We start from the raw sequence: 16,107 nt of genomic DNA, 5'->3' as shown, positions 1-16,107 counted from the left end.
TCCCAGTAGAATCCAGAGCCCAGGGTAGGTGAGAACCCAGGTGAGATGTGCAGCACCCCTACGCAGTAGCCTAGCACATGAGGCTTGCTCATGCCACGGGGCTCAGTGAGCAGCAGAGAGCTGCACAGGCTTGTGATAGTAATGCTGGAACTGAGACAATATGGTTTAAAGAGACTTTTTTGAAATACGAGTTACTGCACTCAGTCTGAGCAAAAATCAACGCAGTGATCAGACAGTTTGGCCTCATCTAAGAAGCCACAACTAACCTCTGTGTTCACAGACTCAGCCAAGTGCTCCAAATCTGTACAGCTCACAAAAACATAGAGTAGCTGTGGCTTGGGCCAGTTCCACGAGGAGCTGCGCTGGCACGGAGCGGGGAGGGAGGATGAGGGAGCCAGAGCTGCTGCTGCCTCTTTGCTTGTTTTCAGAATAAAGAGAGACTCAGTCTTTGGAGATGCTAATTTATCCCTTTTCACAGTCAGTGAGTTTGCTGGTGGCAATGAAAGGAAAACAAACAGTCAAACATCTTCAAGGTCTAGTGCATAAATGCACCGCTGCAGCTGCAGTCTGCATGGGAGGGCTGCACGCCACCGAGGGGGACGGGCTGTGGTTTGTGTTGCCAACAGGCTGGGCTCACCGAGGTGGCCTGAACCCTCTCCAGCCCCTTTTCGCATTTCAAATGCACCAGTGAAATAATCATGAACGTGGGATTATTTCCAGCCCTGGGCATTGCTGGGTCAGGGGCGTCGTATCACCGGACCGCAGCCGTGCCCACGATGGCTGTTCAGAGCTGCCACTGCAGCCCTCTCCTCCTCCTCCTTCTCCCAAGCCCAGGAGCACCATTAGCAACAATGCAGGTGGGAGGATTGACTGTGCCTGCACATTTTCAGCAATAAAACCACATGTGCGTTCCAAGCTAGGCTGGAGAATCAGCAGCAGGTCGAGCCTCTTCCCACATCTCCCAGTGAGTGTGGGATCAGGCAGCAGTGGAGCGATGGCCAAAGCAGACCAGGGCTGGGGACCCGCAGAGGTGAGGGTGGCTGCACAGGAAGAGCTGCAGCTGGGCCCCTGCCTAGCAGAAGTGAATGGTATGGGGACAGCAGGAGAACTGATAAAGGTTGAAGTACAGATTTAAGAGCCAAATATTTAAGGTCACATACTGAGAAATTCAGTAGGGGCGGGCATAGGCAGAGGGCCCACCTCAAATCTTCGCCCTTTCTGCAAAAAGTCATTGCCAGTGCACACAGCGTGAACCGCCGTGTCTCAAGGGGAGCATTGCATGGGGACAGCAGCGGACATGAAAGTGCAGTGTGGCCCCTGCAGAACTGCCCTGCCACGCAGCAGGAGGAGGAAAGAGCCACACGCATCCCTCCATTAGCACATCAGAAATGTCAGGTGTGATGAGGAGTGCTAAGGATGCGGTTGTGCCCCTGAAGAGTCAGCGCCGCTGCGGGATCACGGGGTTTGGCAGGGCAAGATGAGAAGTGACAGCTGAAACCAGCTACAAAGATGTTACCAGCATTTGGGGAGAAGCTCGGGTAATGCAGGTCACTGGCATCCTCTGTTTCGCTAACATAATAACATTTTCCATACAGTGGCAACTCCGTTTCTTCTCGTGTGGCTTTAATAGTTCCCCAGTTTAAAGTTCAGATAAAGTCTTGCCTTCTGCATCTGATGTGCTTCCTTGTAAAATCTAAGAGGAGAAAATAGGAATCGACACCTACCGCTCTTTCTTAGAGAGGTTATTCCATCTTGGAGGTTGTTGAGGAGGATGCTCTCCCTCCATAGGATTCAGTGATCAGAAACTGGAATAAAACTGGGACGTGAACCAGACTATAAGTGTAGGATAATGAATAATTCTGCTATTCCAAACCCATGAAATACAAAGAGATTTTTTTTTTTTAGCGTATGAAAGACTCCAGGAATAGGTATGCAGCCAGGCTGTTAACATTGCAACGTTCCCAGCTCAGAACTGATTCCCAGGACTTGACTGAACAAGCTGACATCAGAAGAAGAGTGAGGAAGCGGGACTGGGATACAGCAGGAGCTCTAAAACTGCCTTGGAAGAGACCCAGAGCAAAGTGTCTGGTTATCAGGATCTGAGAGGCAAAAGTAAGCTCAGAGACCCCAAAGGCATCACAGAAAGCAGGCACAGATGCTGACCTTTTCTACCTTACTTGTATCCTCACCGTAGTGTTTCATGTTTTCCCACCAGCACAGCTCCATTGGCCTTGAATGGAAGAAGACCAAAGGCACAGAAACCTGACTGTAATGATCTGTTATCACGATTTTGCTGTTTTTTTCCCTACATCTTCTTTCTTCTGGTTCCCTAATGCTTGCTTTGTCTGGGCCATCTTCCCAGCCACAGGACACACCAGGTATTTTATCTGCAGATGGCTGGTAAGATGATCCATGGAATCCCCATTTCCCCAGCATTTTCAGGACTGTTTTCCACCATACCATCTCATTCTCCAGTGAGGTAACTCCATAGCTTGTATCACCTCCCTTTTGGATAAGTTTCTCTCCAGAAGTTTACCAAGAAACTGGACTCAAGGAAACCCACTTGTGTAGAGACAGACGGGCAGAAAGCTGCGTGTGTGAGATGGAAAATTCACATACAACACGAAGGAAACTCCCTCTGTAACGGCCCCTCCTGCCTTGATAGCCCCTGTGGGCTCTCCACCACTGTGGGGATGTCCATTTATGAGACCTTTCATCCCCACCCAGTTGTCGTCTTTGTTTCCAGCCTTTTAAATCTGGTCAAGCCAAGCTGTTGAGCCCTGGAGAAAGCCTTTTCAGAGCTGCTTGTTAGCAGTGTTGCTGGTTAGTCCCCTGTGCTTATTGTATCTTACTCCTGAGACTGATTTAATACCTTAAAAAGATGCTTGTAGCCAAAAATACCTCTGTCTCTGAAAGGTCCTCAGCCTCTGGCAGAATCCAGTTGTACCAGGTGGGTCAAACTCTGTAGCAGGGATAAAAATCCAAATTTATCACAATTTAAGATCTTCGGGACAGACGTTTTAAAGAAACTGAAGATATGATGTCAAACTACAGTCTGTGGAAAAGAAAGTCTCTATGACACAGGTTGCGTAAGGGCAGTAATAAGCATGAGGAAAGTGGGACAGAGGATTTTAGTAAGGACTGAACAGCAGGGGAGGCAAACAGGCATCGGTCTGCAAAGGTGAAGAAAAGGTAGGAACGTGTGGGATTTCACAAGGACATGTTAAATTTATGCACTAAGGTTAAATCACATTTATCCAGAAAAACTAATATCCAAACTCTTTTTTTTGTAGTAACTAAATCTTTGAGAACACAGTCCTCGCAAAGGAAAGATGTGCAAGAGGATTTCTCAAACCGCGTTGCTAATGAGTGACGCTGTTCTTAACTACAGTTTGCATTAGAAGTGATAAATTGGACCAGAAAAGTACAAGGCATACTAAAGAACAGCTCAAGAGGGAAAACAACAGGTTGTGTTCAGCAAAGAGCGTGGGATATTAATACTCACAAGTGACTGGTTTCTGTACTCCCTGGCAGAGGAGGGAACTGCGACTGGGGCTGGGCAGGGTCTCCCGAGCCTCCCTGCACCTCCACCTTTAGGGCTGCTGTGTTTCTCCAACCACTGAAATCTTCTCTTTTTGGTGTTTAACAGCATGCAACGTTCGTTGCTGGATTGGGACACTCTCAATGCCCAAGACCCCTCAGCAGAAAGGCTCCTTGGCCTCAAGGAACTGGGTTACAAAGCACTTGACACACGCTCTGTGATACTAGGTGGACTAAATAGCCATGATTTCAAGTAAACAAAACTACTCATGGAACAAAGTTTAGAAACATAAATGGACAAGTTGTTTGTGCTATTGTGGTCAATAGCTCTTCTGGGACCCATTTTTGTTAAAGTCTGACCCTTCATGTTGTTTGTGAAAAAATCAGACAAAAGCAAATGTTACTTAAAATTCTACCAAACAGATTAAATCCCAAGGCAGGCAGCGAGGTGATGTTCGTAACCTTCAAAAGCAGTCGACAAAGAAAAGTAAAGGAGCTCTGTCTCAAATCACCTGCAGCTACCAGATTCGAACGGGCAGAACAGCAAGTTCAGAACTGGGAATGTGGCTGCACTGATTTAAATCAGAAAAGAAGCAGAATTACCTGCGAAATTAAGATGTTCCACACTGAACTGCTTGCCTTCACCAGTTTGTGAGCTTTTCACAGGAACAATTTTAGTTTCTGCTGTGCAGGGTACCCCTTTTACCTCCTTACCTTTCCTGCCCACAGCTTTGCATCTGCCGGGTATCGGGTTTTAGATGCAGTGCTAAACGCAGAAACATTCTGAATGCAACTTAATGGAAGCTTGGTATTATTTTCACAGAATGCCTTCTTTTTTTCAGAGAATAGGGAAAACACAGACCAAAAGGTCTTTGACCTGTGTAAACAGAAACATCTACATGTAGTATGCAGGGTGCATGTCCCAGTGAAGGCAGCTCTGCCAGACACCGTGTTCCCAACGTGCCGTGGGCTGCAGCTCCTCTGACCTCTCCTTTTTCTTCTGGCTGGAGCTTTGTCTGCGGCAACACTTCATCTAAGCTGGAAAGATTCCTATTTTATATGTCATGGCAATTCTGGAAAGCTCTAACGTGAACAGAAATGTTACTTCTGTTGGAGTGGTGTCTCTATTCATTTTCCTACATTTTCCAAAGGGAGTGTATGTCATACTGAAAACATTGATTCTTGGGAGTTTCTACAGAATGAACATACATTAAGCCAAGAACTACTTTAAATACTTACAGGATGCAGTAATCATATTTTTATGTGACTTTTCTTGCAGGATGAATCCCATACAAGTCTGATATGTTCAAATATTCATTTGGCAAAATTTCTTGATTCTATAGGATTTTTCCATAATGACAAGAAGAAATAATATTTGGATTCCTTGTCTAAACAACCAATTTTCTTAAAGTAGATCTCTTTCTCTATGATATTTATGTGACAGTCTACTTTCTAAATGTGGATGTATTTGCTGTTAAGTTTTCAAAGGTTGGCTATAGCCATGTGAATACCCAGCTACCAGTCTGCATGCAGCTGCTGAAATTTCACATCCAAGCCAAGTGCACGGGAATACGCGTCATGCTCCAGTTTTTGCCACTTAGCATCTTTGAAAAATCTGTGCTGATACTTTCTGCTTCATTCTGCTTTTGCGAAGAACGAAATATTTTGTTGCTCCAGGTTTAAATCCCAGTTCAGAAACAATCATTTCTGAAGCAGGGGCAGTTTACAAGTAGTGTAACTAAGCACAGCCTCAAGCAGCGATTGCAACGAAGGAGGTACATTTTTATCGTTATCTGTACGGTTTGCTCTGGATACATGTTAGACTATGGTTCACTCAAGGGAAGGGGCGGAACATAACAATTACGCCCATGCCATAGAAATAAAAGTCAGACTCAGAGCTATTCAGTATGCTGCCTGATAAAATGTAAAGTAGCTACTCAGGCTGCAGGAGGCAGAGATGGAAAAGGCCGGCAGGTTAATCTCCATCTCCTCTCAGCACACGGCTGTGCTCTGCCTGATCAAGGTCTTTGCTTGACATCTACCAAGCCCCAGAGCAGGAGGCTAAACGGTGGGGTTTGTCACATCACGGGGAGGTTGTCACGCTGTCTGCGGTGCTTGTGTACATAACGCCCCTGCCAGGAAGCCATCAGCGTTTTGCCAAAAGCAGAAGCAGTCAAAATGGTGCTAGACTTTGTTACCTTGTCAGCCAACAGAAAACGCAGTTTTGCTCCGGTGGATTTGCATTTTTGGGCATGAGGTGCTGTTTTCCTTTGTGCTGGGGACTGAGAACAACAACTGACAAAAAGAAACCACAAGCAGACAAATGGGCAAAAATTATCTGTTATTTCTGATTGTTTCAATACATTATTTCTTTTTTTGTTACAAGTCTGTCAGCCTGCACCTCTGACTGTGTCTTTGTCTTGCCGTGGGATGTGCAATGTGAGTTTGAACACCGCAGTTGTCCAGTGCCGAAAAGCAGAGACAGATGACTCATTCGAATGCAGGCTGGTTTGGTGGCTGTCGTGTTCGGTTGACTTGTCCATAGAGAAATGATGGGACATTAACAAAAGCGCAAATAACACATTCGGTGTTCAGGTTGCTGCTTTTCTTGGAGTGCGTGGAGCTTTCACCCAGAGATTTCCAGGGCAAAGCAATGTCTTCAGCTGCCTCCGCACCAGCCGTCAGGGGATGAAATCTGTGTGTGGAAAGGAGATGAGACCAATGAGCAACTGAGTAGATCAGTGTCAAGTACTGAGAAGGAATGGCATAGAATTAATTCTTTTCCCTTGTAAATCTTTTGTTTGGTGCCAGGGATATTCTTCGTTGCCCAGGAATTTTTACAATTGAGTCTCCATGAAATGTGCATGTGTAGGAACTGAGGTATTGTTCCTCTCTATCCACCGTGGAAACATTTCTGGGGACAGTAAGAACAGGAATACCCCCATAATCACTCCACCTGCTCGACTACTGCTGCAGTTATGTGTTAATCTAGGAAGCAGGACTGAGGAGCAGTCAACTGAACTGGCTTTTATCGGTATGAATTGCACAGGAGGCTTTTGCAGGACTGACAGTGTCTGAAGGATGAACAAACGTCTCTGCCTAGCTCAGGAGAGGTACTGAGAGAGACCAGCTATAAAATCATAACTTCTGTACTGAGATAGTCAGGACTTACCTCTTCTACTTGTCCCATAACATCCAGAGATATCACAACCCCCTGGATATCCAGACTGCCCAGGCTGCCCTCTGACACCGGGAAAACCTGGAGGACCAGCATTCCCAGGGTAACCCTTTGGACCTGGTTTCCCCAGCACAACTTCTCCTGGTGGACCTGAAGAAGGAGAAGCACTGTAAGCTGTAGCACATCTACTTTAGCTGCTTCTGTAGTATCTCTTCTATATTTTCTCCATCCTATGTGGTGGTTAGTTTTCTGAGTATTTTTCATCATTTCAGCAGAAAAACAGGACCTGACTGTTGGACAGCCTCTTCTGAACCCCAGTAACTAGAGGGCTTGTTCTTGACCATAAGGGTACCCAGCTTGGCTAAAAATGGAGCCTGGTTACAAGAATCCAAAGTCCACCTTACATGTCAATGCAGAAAATCACCTTAACCCCAGAATCCATTTGTGTCTTTACATCTCAAATATAAAAGTTTAAATACAGAAGGAGATGTTTGATCACACTCTCTTGATAGTGCTTGGTTTGTTATGCCAGTGGCAAACCTCCCACTGGTTCCAAGTAACAGGGATCAGGATGGAGGAGTACACCAAATCCTAGCAGATTGCTCGAAACCCCTTGTGTTTCATGAGCTGAATATTCAGAGTTTCTATCTCCTGAGCATCTGGTCTTGCATGCAAAAAGGCAGCAAATCTAAAATTTCCTGGATGTTTCTCAGGCCCTTAAAATATGTCATTACCTGGGGATGGGTACCAGAGTGAAGAAGCTGCTGGGAGCAGTCTCTTACCTCTTAGCAGAGAGGAGCCATCCAGGATGCTGCCAACAGTGCTGCAGCGGGAAGGTCAGTTTGCCCCACCACAGTGGTCCTAAGGCTAAATGATGCTTTGAATCTGGCAGCTGGTGAGCTCTGGATGGCCCCACTGGGTCAGTACAAGGAGGTTGTGTTCACTCTACCTGTTCTCCCTCTGGGTCCTTGGATCCCTTCCTCACTGGCTCCAGACATCCCCTTTTCTCCTTTGGGCCCTGGGGCACCTAATCACAGATAAGGGATAAATCACTGCACTGCGTTTTGCATTTCACCCTGAATTAATGCTCCTGCAGTCTCCCCACCAGTCTCTTAGATATTGAACTGAAAGAGAGTCACAGCCCTTGGCAACATAGAGAAATATCCATCTCTTTTAATTCTATCTGGGAATAGAAATATCTATTCTTCTGTCACAGAATCACAGAGATTCTGTGATAGAAGAATTCTTCTATCTATCTGCTCTGTTTTCCAGAGTAGCCATTTTCCCATGACCAACAGGGCTCCAACTAGCACTGATTTGCAGACTGATATGGATGAAACTGGAGATTTTTCACAGAGAAATTCATAGTGCTGGTGTTAGTGCACTGGTCTGAGTGTGAGGTCCACTCCCATGCTCTTCACACGGGTCAGACAAATCACAAAGCTGAGCTGTCTCATCAGGTGCTGTTAAGTCAGGCTTGCTGTTTTCACATGAAATTGCTCACAAAACCAGTACATTTCAGTAAAATAGGTACATTTTGATAAAATACCATTTTTCATATTTTTAAGATGAAACTATTTTGGTCAGTTGTGTCCTTAAGGTTGCTTTTCAGTGAGATCTGCCTTCTTCTATCTCCTTGCTTGACAGGCTGGAAACATCTTCAGGTTGTTACTTCCCTTTTTTCTTAAGTGGCATTTTGATAACCTCTGCAGACACCAGCTAAGACTGAACAGTGCCAGAGCAAGGAGTTAAACAGGAGGTCTCTAGTTACTTAGAGGTGTTAGGACACTGCTGAAACCAAGGTTTTTCATTTTATTTTGACAGACAATTACTTGAGCCACTGACAAAAGTCATCTGCAAATCCAAGCAAAACATATTCTCACCATTCAGTCATGTGCAACACCCGATGGTACTTTCTGAGATTACATTAATCTATTTCTTTGTTCAAGTGTGAGGCTTTTGTGTTGGAACTACTGCTCCAGAAACCTAACTTCACTTTCAGTATGACTTCAGTTGTCTCATGCCTTCCTTCAGTGTTTTTCAAGACTTGTCGTTTCTGCCCAGAGGTGATCCGTTCCACCACCACGTGTTCATCCAAAATGCTATTTCTTTTGCCTTTGTGTAGGAAAAGCCTCCTGCCCTCTAAAATCAAACACTCAGTCCTTCAAAATCTACAAACTGTCCTTCCTCTCAAAGCAGAGCTTGAAAAAAGAGTGGGCTGCTTGTGTCTTCTCCCTACTCTTTGAGCTATCTAACTTGGGATACTCTTCCTAGAGAGAGAAGTTCAAAAGGAAAATAGCAATCAAGTGAGATAATATCATGGGTTATCTTTACAGTACTCCTTGAGGCACTAAAATGTTTAGTTAAAGTATCAAAGATATAGTAAAAAACGTTTATGAATGCTTCTGTCCATACCTCTTTCTCCAGGATACCCATCTTTTCCTGGTTGTCCAGGGATGCCATTTTCTCCTCTTTCTCCGTTGCTCCCAGGGGGACCTGGAGGACCTGGTGGTCCTGGTTCTCCTGGTTTTAACCTTTCTTCCCAAACAGGAACTGGCTTCCTTGCATGTTCATGAATGAATGAATCAAATTTCAACACATGAGCTAAGAAAGAAAGACAGAAAATGAATGTTTCCTTGCCTGGGAAATTCAGAAAAGAGAAAAAATCAAAGGATGTTGTCTAAAAAGGTACTTAAAATGAGCGGGTAGTGCTGAAAAGCTGTCAGTCCAAACAGAGAAAGCCAGAAACTGAAGAGGAAGATGGGCAGCTGAGTCATCGCTTTGCTGCCTGACCTTGCACAAACCACCGCTTCTTTTCATGCCTCACAGCACAGGAGCTTAACCAAAAATGCCTCGTCTCAAGAGGCATCAGCACAAATCACCAGAAGAATAATTTCTTTCAAACTAGTTTCAAGCTTTTCCATTTGAGAAACACAGGAGCCTTTGCAAAGCACCGGAGGGTTTTCCCAAGAAATATTTTACCGTTCAATGCCACTCAATAAGACTGAGTAGCCCTGAGAGCCTGCACTGGGACATTTGCTGTGCGTGGTGCTCAGCACAGTGCAGGATGGAGGAGCTCCCTGGGTCACCGGGGCTTCATGCTGCCTACCCTCTGGTTTTGTTCACCACTGCTGGAGAGGCGTGAAAACACTCGGGAGCTGGGCTGGTTATACTCACTCTGAATCATCCGCTCACAAGCCTGGCTAACGAGCTGGTAAATTGTGGCCAAGGACTGTGGTTCCCCCTAAAGTGAAACATTTTTTAAAAAAAGGAAGTATTAATATCTAATAGAAAGGATTGATATCGTAATACATGGTAGCTTTCTGCCCTTTCTTTTTATCAGCTTGAGTTTCTGAGATATTAATTACTGTGAAGTGCAGCTTTATTTATTTATCACAAAGCTCTGAAGCTGTAAAACTGAAATTGGGGAACATCAATAATTGCTTGTCTCCTTCACATCAGAAAGCCCAGATTGAATCTCAATAATCACCAAAGCTACCAAACTAGGGAGAGCAAATTTCACTTTCAAATTTTGTGAAAAAAGCTGCTACGTCTATAACTCAATGTTCTGTGATATGTAAAACATTTCATATTATCAGATACTACAACATCCTATCTTTGTCTAAATCTTTTATGAATATTGATTCTTACTGTCACTATATTCTGAATAAATCATATCTGAGGGGTTCTTCAGAAAGTTTTAGTAAAGTAAGGAAAAGAGATAAAAGTGCAAAAAGCTGCTTAAAAATAAACACTGACTCTGTCTGTGAAAATGTGTAACAAACACACTGCATACTTCCAAAAAACAGTTACAAAATCTACATCTCTGGCTGGATCACTGTGGAGATTACCCAGACTTCAACAAAAGCTTGGCACAACACCCAAGGGAGGGAAAAAGGAAAGTTCCACTGCAAAAAAAAAAAAAAAAAAGTAGAGAAGGAAAAACTGGTGGGAGTGGAAGGAGAATGGTGTTAAAAAATGGTGTTAAAAAATATAAGACTGAGGCATTAACTGGAGACAAAAGCAATCCGTCAAAGGCAGCTCACTCCTGTCTGAGGCCTCATTCACAGAATCAGTCTTGGCAATGAGACTCAGACTCCTAGAAAGGCAGAGGGTTTCTTTTTAGCCAACAGTCAGGATGAGAAAAACTTCCTCTCACAATAAAACAAGCTTCAAAGGCAACGTAGATCTCCTGACTTGAAATGCTCTGTGCTGGGGCATGATAGAGGATTATTACACGAGTTCCTTCTTCTGTCACACATCAAAAAAGAGCAATTCGGTCCAGCCAAGTCGTTTTGTTTTTTGCTTCTCACCAAAGAATGTATTTTCAGTTGGCGTTTCTTCTTCATTACTACCACTGATACTAGGGAGCTCCCGGTTGCCGCAGAATTATTTATACCCCACCAGCATAGCCAGTGCAGGTGACTGGAAAGGCAATGAGATACAGGCACATGGAGTTTTTCGACACTAGGAAAGTTTACGTGTGTAAGCATAGCTTGTCAAGCACATTACCACCTCCACCCTTCAAGTGTAGGATGCAGTGACAGCCTTGCTGCCTAGCACCACAAAAACTCACTTTCTCTCCTCTTTCTCCTTTTGGACCCGGCAGACCCTACAACGAAAGAAAAGAAAAAAAAAATCTAGAGAAAGGAAGAGCAGAAGAAAACAAAAAATCATCAATGGGAATGCAGGTTACATTAGTGGGACAAGGAGCACAAAGTTTGTTTCTCACACTTGTCGTTGCTTGACCTCATGCCAGTGACTAGAAGAGTTTCAAGCTCATAGGAATATTTTGGGTTCTTTTTTAAGAAAAAGAATAATAAAGCAGCAGCTGGGGCAGTGGCATAAAGCATCATCAACAGGGATGCAGAAATTCCTCAGATACAATCTTAGAACAGATTTCCCAGTGTAGCAGGTGGTTTTTAACATCTAAGAAGAAGAAGTATCTGTGACATTTAGACCTGCAATTGCCCCTACAAGCCCAACGCTGGATACTCCAGCTCAGGACTGACTCTCTTGCCTTATTCTGGAATCTTACACCAGAAATTTGTTTGGATGTCGGATTTTGCCTGGCTTGTGAATGTACAGAGAGCAAAGGGAGATGGGATTTGTTAAATGCTTTATCAACAGTTAAGTAGCATGGGCTTTGCATATCCAGACGTCTCCTTAAGAAGGATGACTGTGAATTATAAGTTCTTTAGAGTCTGACGGAGAGCTGCTGTGGGAACAGCTTTTTTCCATTCAGTTTTTTCATGTCTTGACCTTCTTGGAGTCCCAATAGCGGAAACTTACTGTTGGCCCAACATCACCTGGAGGTCCCTTCTCTCCACTGCTGCCTCGGGAGCCTGTCACTCCTTGGAAACCCTGCAGTGATGAATTACAAGACAGAGGTAAAATTCCAGTTACTTCCTAACTTTCTCGTTTTTCTTTTCAAGGCCGACATCTCCCTACAGCTCCAGGGGCACCAGCAGTTTGAGTTTAGAGGACTCTAGCAAGGGCATTGTAGCCTTAAGGTTTATGTCAGTACCTCGTCCAGCCACAAGTCCAATATTAAGAGTATATCATGTATGAGTCATGTTTACATCATTTTCTATTAATGTCTCAATTATGACCAAGCCAGCAAAGCTGAGTTTTGCCAACAAACTGTAATGTGTTTTTTACCCAGCAGGCTTCAGATACTTCATTATCTATTCAGATATAGACATAGCCTAGAGCATAACCCTTTTCTTCAGCCTCCTAATACCGTGCTGTTGTTTTCTTTTTCCTTTAAGACCTGTGTTTGCCTCTAATACTTTATAACAGTAACAGCAGCTTAGAGAGAGGCAAGTGCCTTCTTTGGTCATCTCCGCTTTATGAAGTTTTGGTGCCCTTTGGAGCCACAAAAATAAGCCAAAAACAACCCGTAGAAATATTTTCTTCTATAATTTTCCAGCTATTACTTTTAAGCTCTGTAGAGATTAGCAACTCTTCTGACCAGTGAAAATGAAAGAAGTCTTTAAAGGAGCACCAGAACTGCTTTAAGAGCCTGCTCGGAAGGCTACAGTGCTTTCCTCGTATTTAGCAAGCTGAGGTTCAACCCTGTCAGCTCCACACCTTCCCAGGATGAGCAAGTCAAAGTTACGAGCTGAAGTCAACCTCAGCTCCCGTAAATATCTAACTTCACCACAACTGCTGTGGGGTCTAATGGAAAGACAGCAGTGAGCTGTCTCCATCTTACGCTATTCAGGACTGCCAAACTCCTTATAATTCAGCAGTGAGAATCAAAAGCTATCAGGTCCTCCACCCATTATCTAAAACCAAATTTAGTTCTGTTTCCCATGCAAAGTGAAGTGTACCTGTTTCAGAGAACTTGGGAGTGCTGTGGTGCCTTCAAATTAGCAGATGGATGTAAATGAACAGATCTTAAGGTTCTTCCATCCTGGGCATGACAGGATGCAAATACACCTATCTACATGCAGCCCTGGCAGCAGATACTGGAACTGGCATGGGGGGGAACCTTTCACACCTGCCTGCATTCTCCAGCTCCTGTTGATTTCAGTCTAAAAAGGCCATATACCCCAAACTCAGCCAACAGTTGAAAACCAGTAGCACCAGGAAAGTAAAAATAGTGAACCAAGCGTCTCCTTGTGGGGTCAAAGCTTCCCCAGAACTTGCCAGCAGAAGCCAAGGTTTTTCTTCTGACACTGCCAGAGGCAGGGAAAATGGACATCTGCACCATGTGCCAGGTATTCCCCGTGGCACCCCGAGCAGGGTTTTGCCCTGACACCTCTGGGTGACAGCCAGTCAGCAGAAGCCACAGGCGCCTGCTGAGGAAGAGATTTCGATGCACGTCACTCCTAGGCAGTACTCACCCTCGGCCCTGGAGGTCCTGGAGGCCCAGCTGTGCCTTCTAGTCCCCTCACCCCCTGCAAAGCCAAATCCAGCCATGTATTAATTCAAAGAGATTCAGAGAGGATTCAAAGAGACCTAGTAAGCGGTGAGGCAGTTTTTCCATGTGTTGCTTTTAACAGAAGCTTTCTAGGGATGGGTAAAAAATGCATCTGCCAAGCAGGCAAGAAGGGTGGCATCTGGTTAAATTTGGCCAAACCTGAGATGACACCATGCTTTTGTTTTCCCAATCCCTCTGGCTTTGTAAAAAAACTCTTCACTTGTGCACAGAGTGCATTAGGAGAGCTGGATGTTTCAGGTCTTCACTGGCACACTCACAGCAGAATTTTGGGCACCCATGCATGAAAACTCAGAGGTGAGGTATTTTACCTTTGCACCTTGAAGACCATCCCTGCCTGGAGCTCCCTGCACACCAGGAATGCCCTGTAAAACAGAATTGCTGGGTGAAGATGGCATCTGATTATCTTTGCCCTAATTCATCTTGTTAGAGGGGACATAAGAAAAAGACGGAAGAAGAAACAGAGTTATTCATAAGTCTATCTTGCATCAACTGACTCAGTTTCCCTTGGGAAAGTGATGATGCTCCAAAATGAAAGACAGTTTCCAAAAGTTTCCAGGCAGACAACAGTAACAACTCTCTGGCTTTTCAATCTTTCTTAAAGTAATTACTGGGAAAAATCGGCAAATCTTGGTAACAAATAAAAGGAATGGTGTCTACCATTACCTGCATGCCAGGACTTCCAGTGTCTCCTTTCTCTCCTTTAATTCCTGGAGGTCCCTTGGATTGAAACAGAAGCAAGTAGTTAGGCATGCTGCAGTATCCATCAACGCAAAGAGCATCCTCCTGCTCCACATCCATGTCCCAGGTTGCTCCTGCTCCTTGCAATGCTATAGGGAATTTTACAGCCACAGCATGTGCACGGGGATTCTTCCATCCCAGAGATGCACACAGCAGCCTCCACCTCCACTCGTTGCCAAGCAATAATGATCATTGCAAAGAAAAATGCCTGAATGCTCCCCGGGGCTGTTTTTATTAAAGGCACAGTAGGGAGAGTCTGGACAAAAGCACTCTTCTGCCAGAATAACTAAGTGAAGAATAACTAACTCGTCAGCATGAAAAAATGATCATCATCATCTCTCACTAGTGCAGCTGTCCAGCTGTTAGTAAGGGTGATGTAAATACACAGGTCCCGTTTTGGGGGATTTATGGAGACACTCATTTTTGAGACTTGTTCTAACTGCAAAGAGCAAGTGATAAAAAAGGCAGTGGAAGAGATCACGTACCACAGGACCCTGAACCGTGATTCCCTGGGAACCTGGAGAGCCTTGTTGACCACTGGGACCCTCTGGCCCTACTTGTCCAGGTGGGCCTGGTTCACCCTAAAGTCAAAGATATGAAATCAAACATAAGGAAAGAAAACAACTAGTGCCTTCTCTCCATGTGGGCTGCACTGCACAACCTGGATCAGCATGAACTGTCTACAGGATTCAAGATGCAGTCAGGACAGTGAAGGCATCTCTAGTAACCCCAGTTGCCTTTGCCTTTTAGGTCCAAGGTTTTCGTGCGTCTTTCATGGAAGAAGACAGCAAAGATGCAGATGGTGCTCTGCAAAGTAGAATTCACCTTCACAAGCAGTGGGCCAATCCTGTTATTCAAGGCGGCCAGAGAGCAAAGTGAAATGCTCCTTAACTCGTGGCTGAGACCTGCATCCATTCTCATTTCTTACTCAAAATCATTCCCCTGTAACCACGCTGCTTTCCCAGAGGTTACCCCAAAGTAGGGGACCAAAGGGTTGGTCTGGCTCTGCCCTGTGTTGTCCAGTGTTGCACCAGGGCTTGCTCCAGCCCCCAGGGCTTGGGGGTTCAGTCCCAGCTGCTCCCTACGCTCACATCAGGGCTGCTTCTGAAGGCTTTGTCTTCTTATTCTGCTTCGCTCCTCATGCTGCTGTGCCCCAGAGCAGTACCAATCTGTCTGGTTTGGAGGCTTGGCAGCCAGAACAAGCACAGCACAAGAACTGACCATTTTCCAGCAAGGCTGCTTTCAGAGAACATTGCTGACCATGTGTATTGCATTAATTCAGCGCAATCAGGCTCATCATCTCAATTTCCGAAGCCCAACTGAGCATTTAATTAATAATAAGTGATCCCATCCTCCTCAATGCATCAGTTCTTAAGGCTCTGTTAGGGCTCTGCTTGGTGCAGTGACACAGTTCCCAGTTTGAAGAATCCATCTCAGACCAGGAATGAACACGTCCAGCTGCACCCCTGCACCACGCCTCCGACACAGCCTGAAGCAGACAAAGCCAGTGGTAATGCTGAGTATCGGGACTCACCTTGGGTCCTGGCTCCCCCTGCTCCCCTTGCGGTCCTCTCCTCCCAGGGCTGCCCTGCCAGTAGGACACAAAGCTGCTGTTATGAATATCATAATCTTTACTGCATTACGGTGCATGTTCACTCCTGTGAGCAGGGGCCTAGGGGACAGAAGTTGGTGCACACAGAAG

General features: G+C 45.1%; 1 protein-coding gene across 1 annotated transcript in view; it reads right to left on the bottom strand.

The window, feature by feature from the left end:
• Window positions 1-5,871: 5,871 nt before the first annotated feature.
• The window catches only part of COL20A1 (collagen type XX alpha 1 chain), a 50,722-nt gene continuing 40,486 nt past the window's right edge, over window positions 5,872-16,107 (bottom strand). The window contains exons 29-40 of the mRNA XM_075438567.1: window positions 15,940-15,993; window positions 14,891-14,986; window positions 14,331-14,384; window positions 13,976-14,029; window positions 13,570-13,623; window positions 12,011-12,082; window positions 11,295-11,330; window positions 9,896-9,962; window positions 9,134-9,322; window positions 7,668-7,745; window positions 6,713-6,868; window positions 5,872-6,235 (exon numbers count right to left, since the gene is read on the bottom strand). Of these exons, the coding sequence (XP_075294682.1) occupies window positions 6,222-6,235; window positions 6,713-6,868; window positions 7,668-7,745; window positions 9,134-9,322; window positions 9,896-9,962; window positions 11,295-11,330; window positions 12,011-12,082; window positions 13,570-13,623; window positions 13,976-14,029; window positions 14,331-14,384; window positions 14,891-14,986; window positions 15,940-15,993 (924 nt within the window). The 3' untranslated portion in view covers window positions 5,872-6,221. The remainder of the gene's footprint in view (window positions 6,236-6,712; window positions 6,869-7,667; window positions 7,746-9,133; window positions 9,323-9,895; window positions 9,963-11,294; window positions 11,331-12,010; window positions 12,083-13,569; window positions 13,624-13,975; window positions 14,030-14,330; window positions 14,385-14,890; window positions 14,987-15,939; window positions 15,994-16,107) is intronic.

Source organism: Opisthocomus hoazin, chromosome 18, assembly GCF_030867145.1.
Source record: "Opisthocomus hoazin isolate bOpiHoa1 chromosome 18, bOpiHoa1.hap1, whole genome shotgun sequence".
Classification (NCBI taxonomy): domain Eukaryota; kingdom Metazoa; phylum Chordata; class Aves; order Opisthocomiformes; family Opisthocomidae; genus Opisthocomus; species Opisthocomus hoazin.
This window is presented reverse-complemented; position numbering and strand designations above follow the sequence as displayed.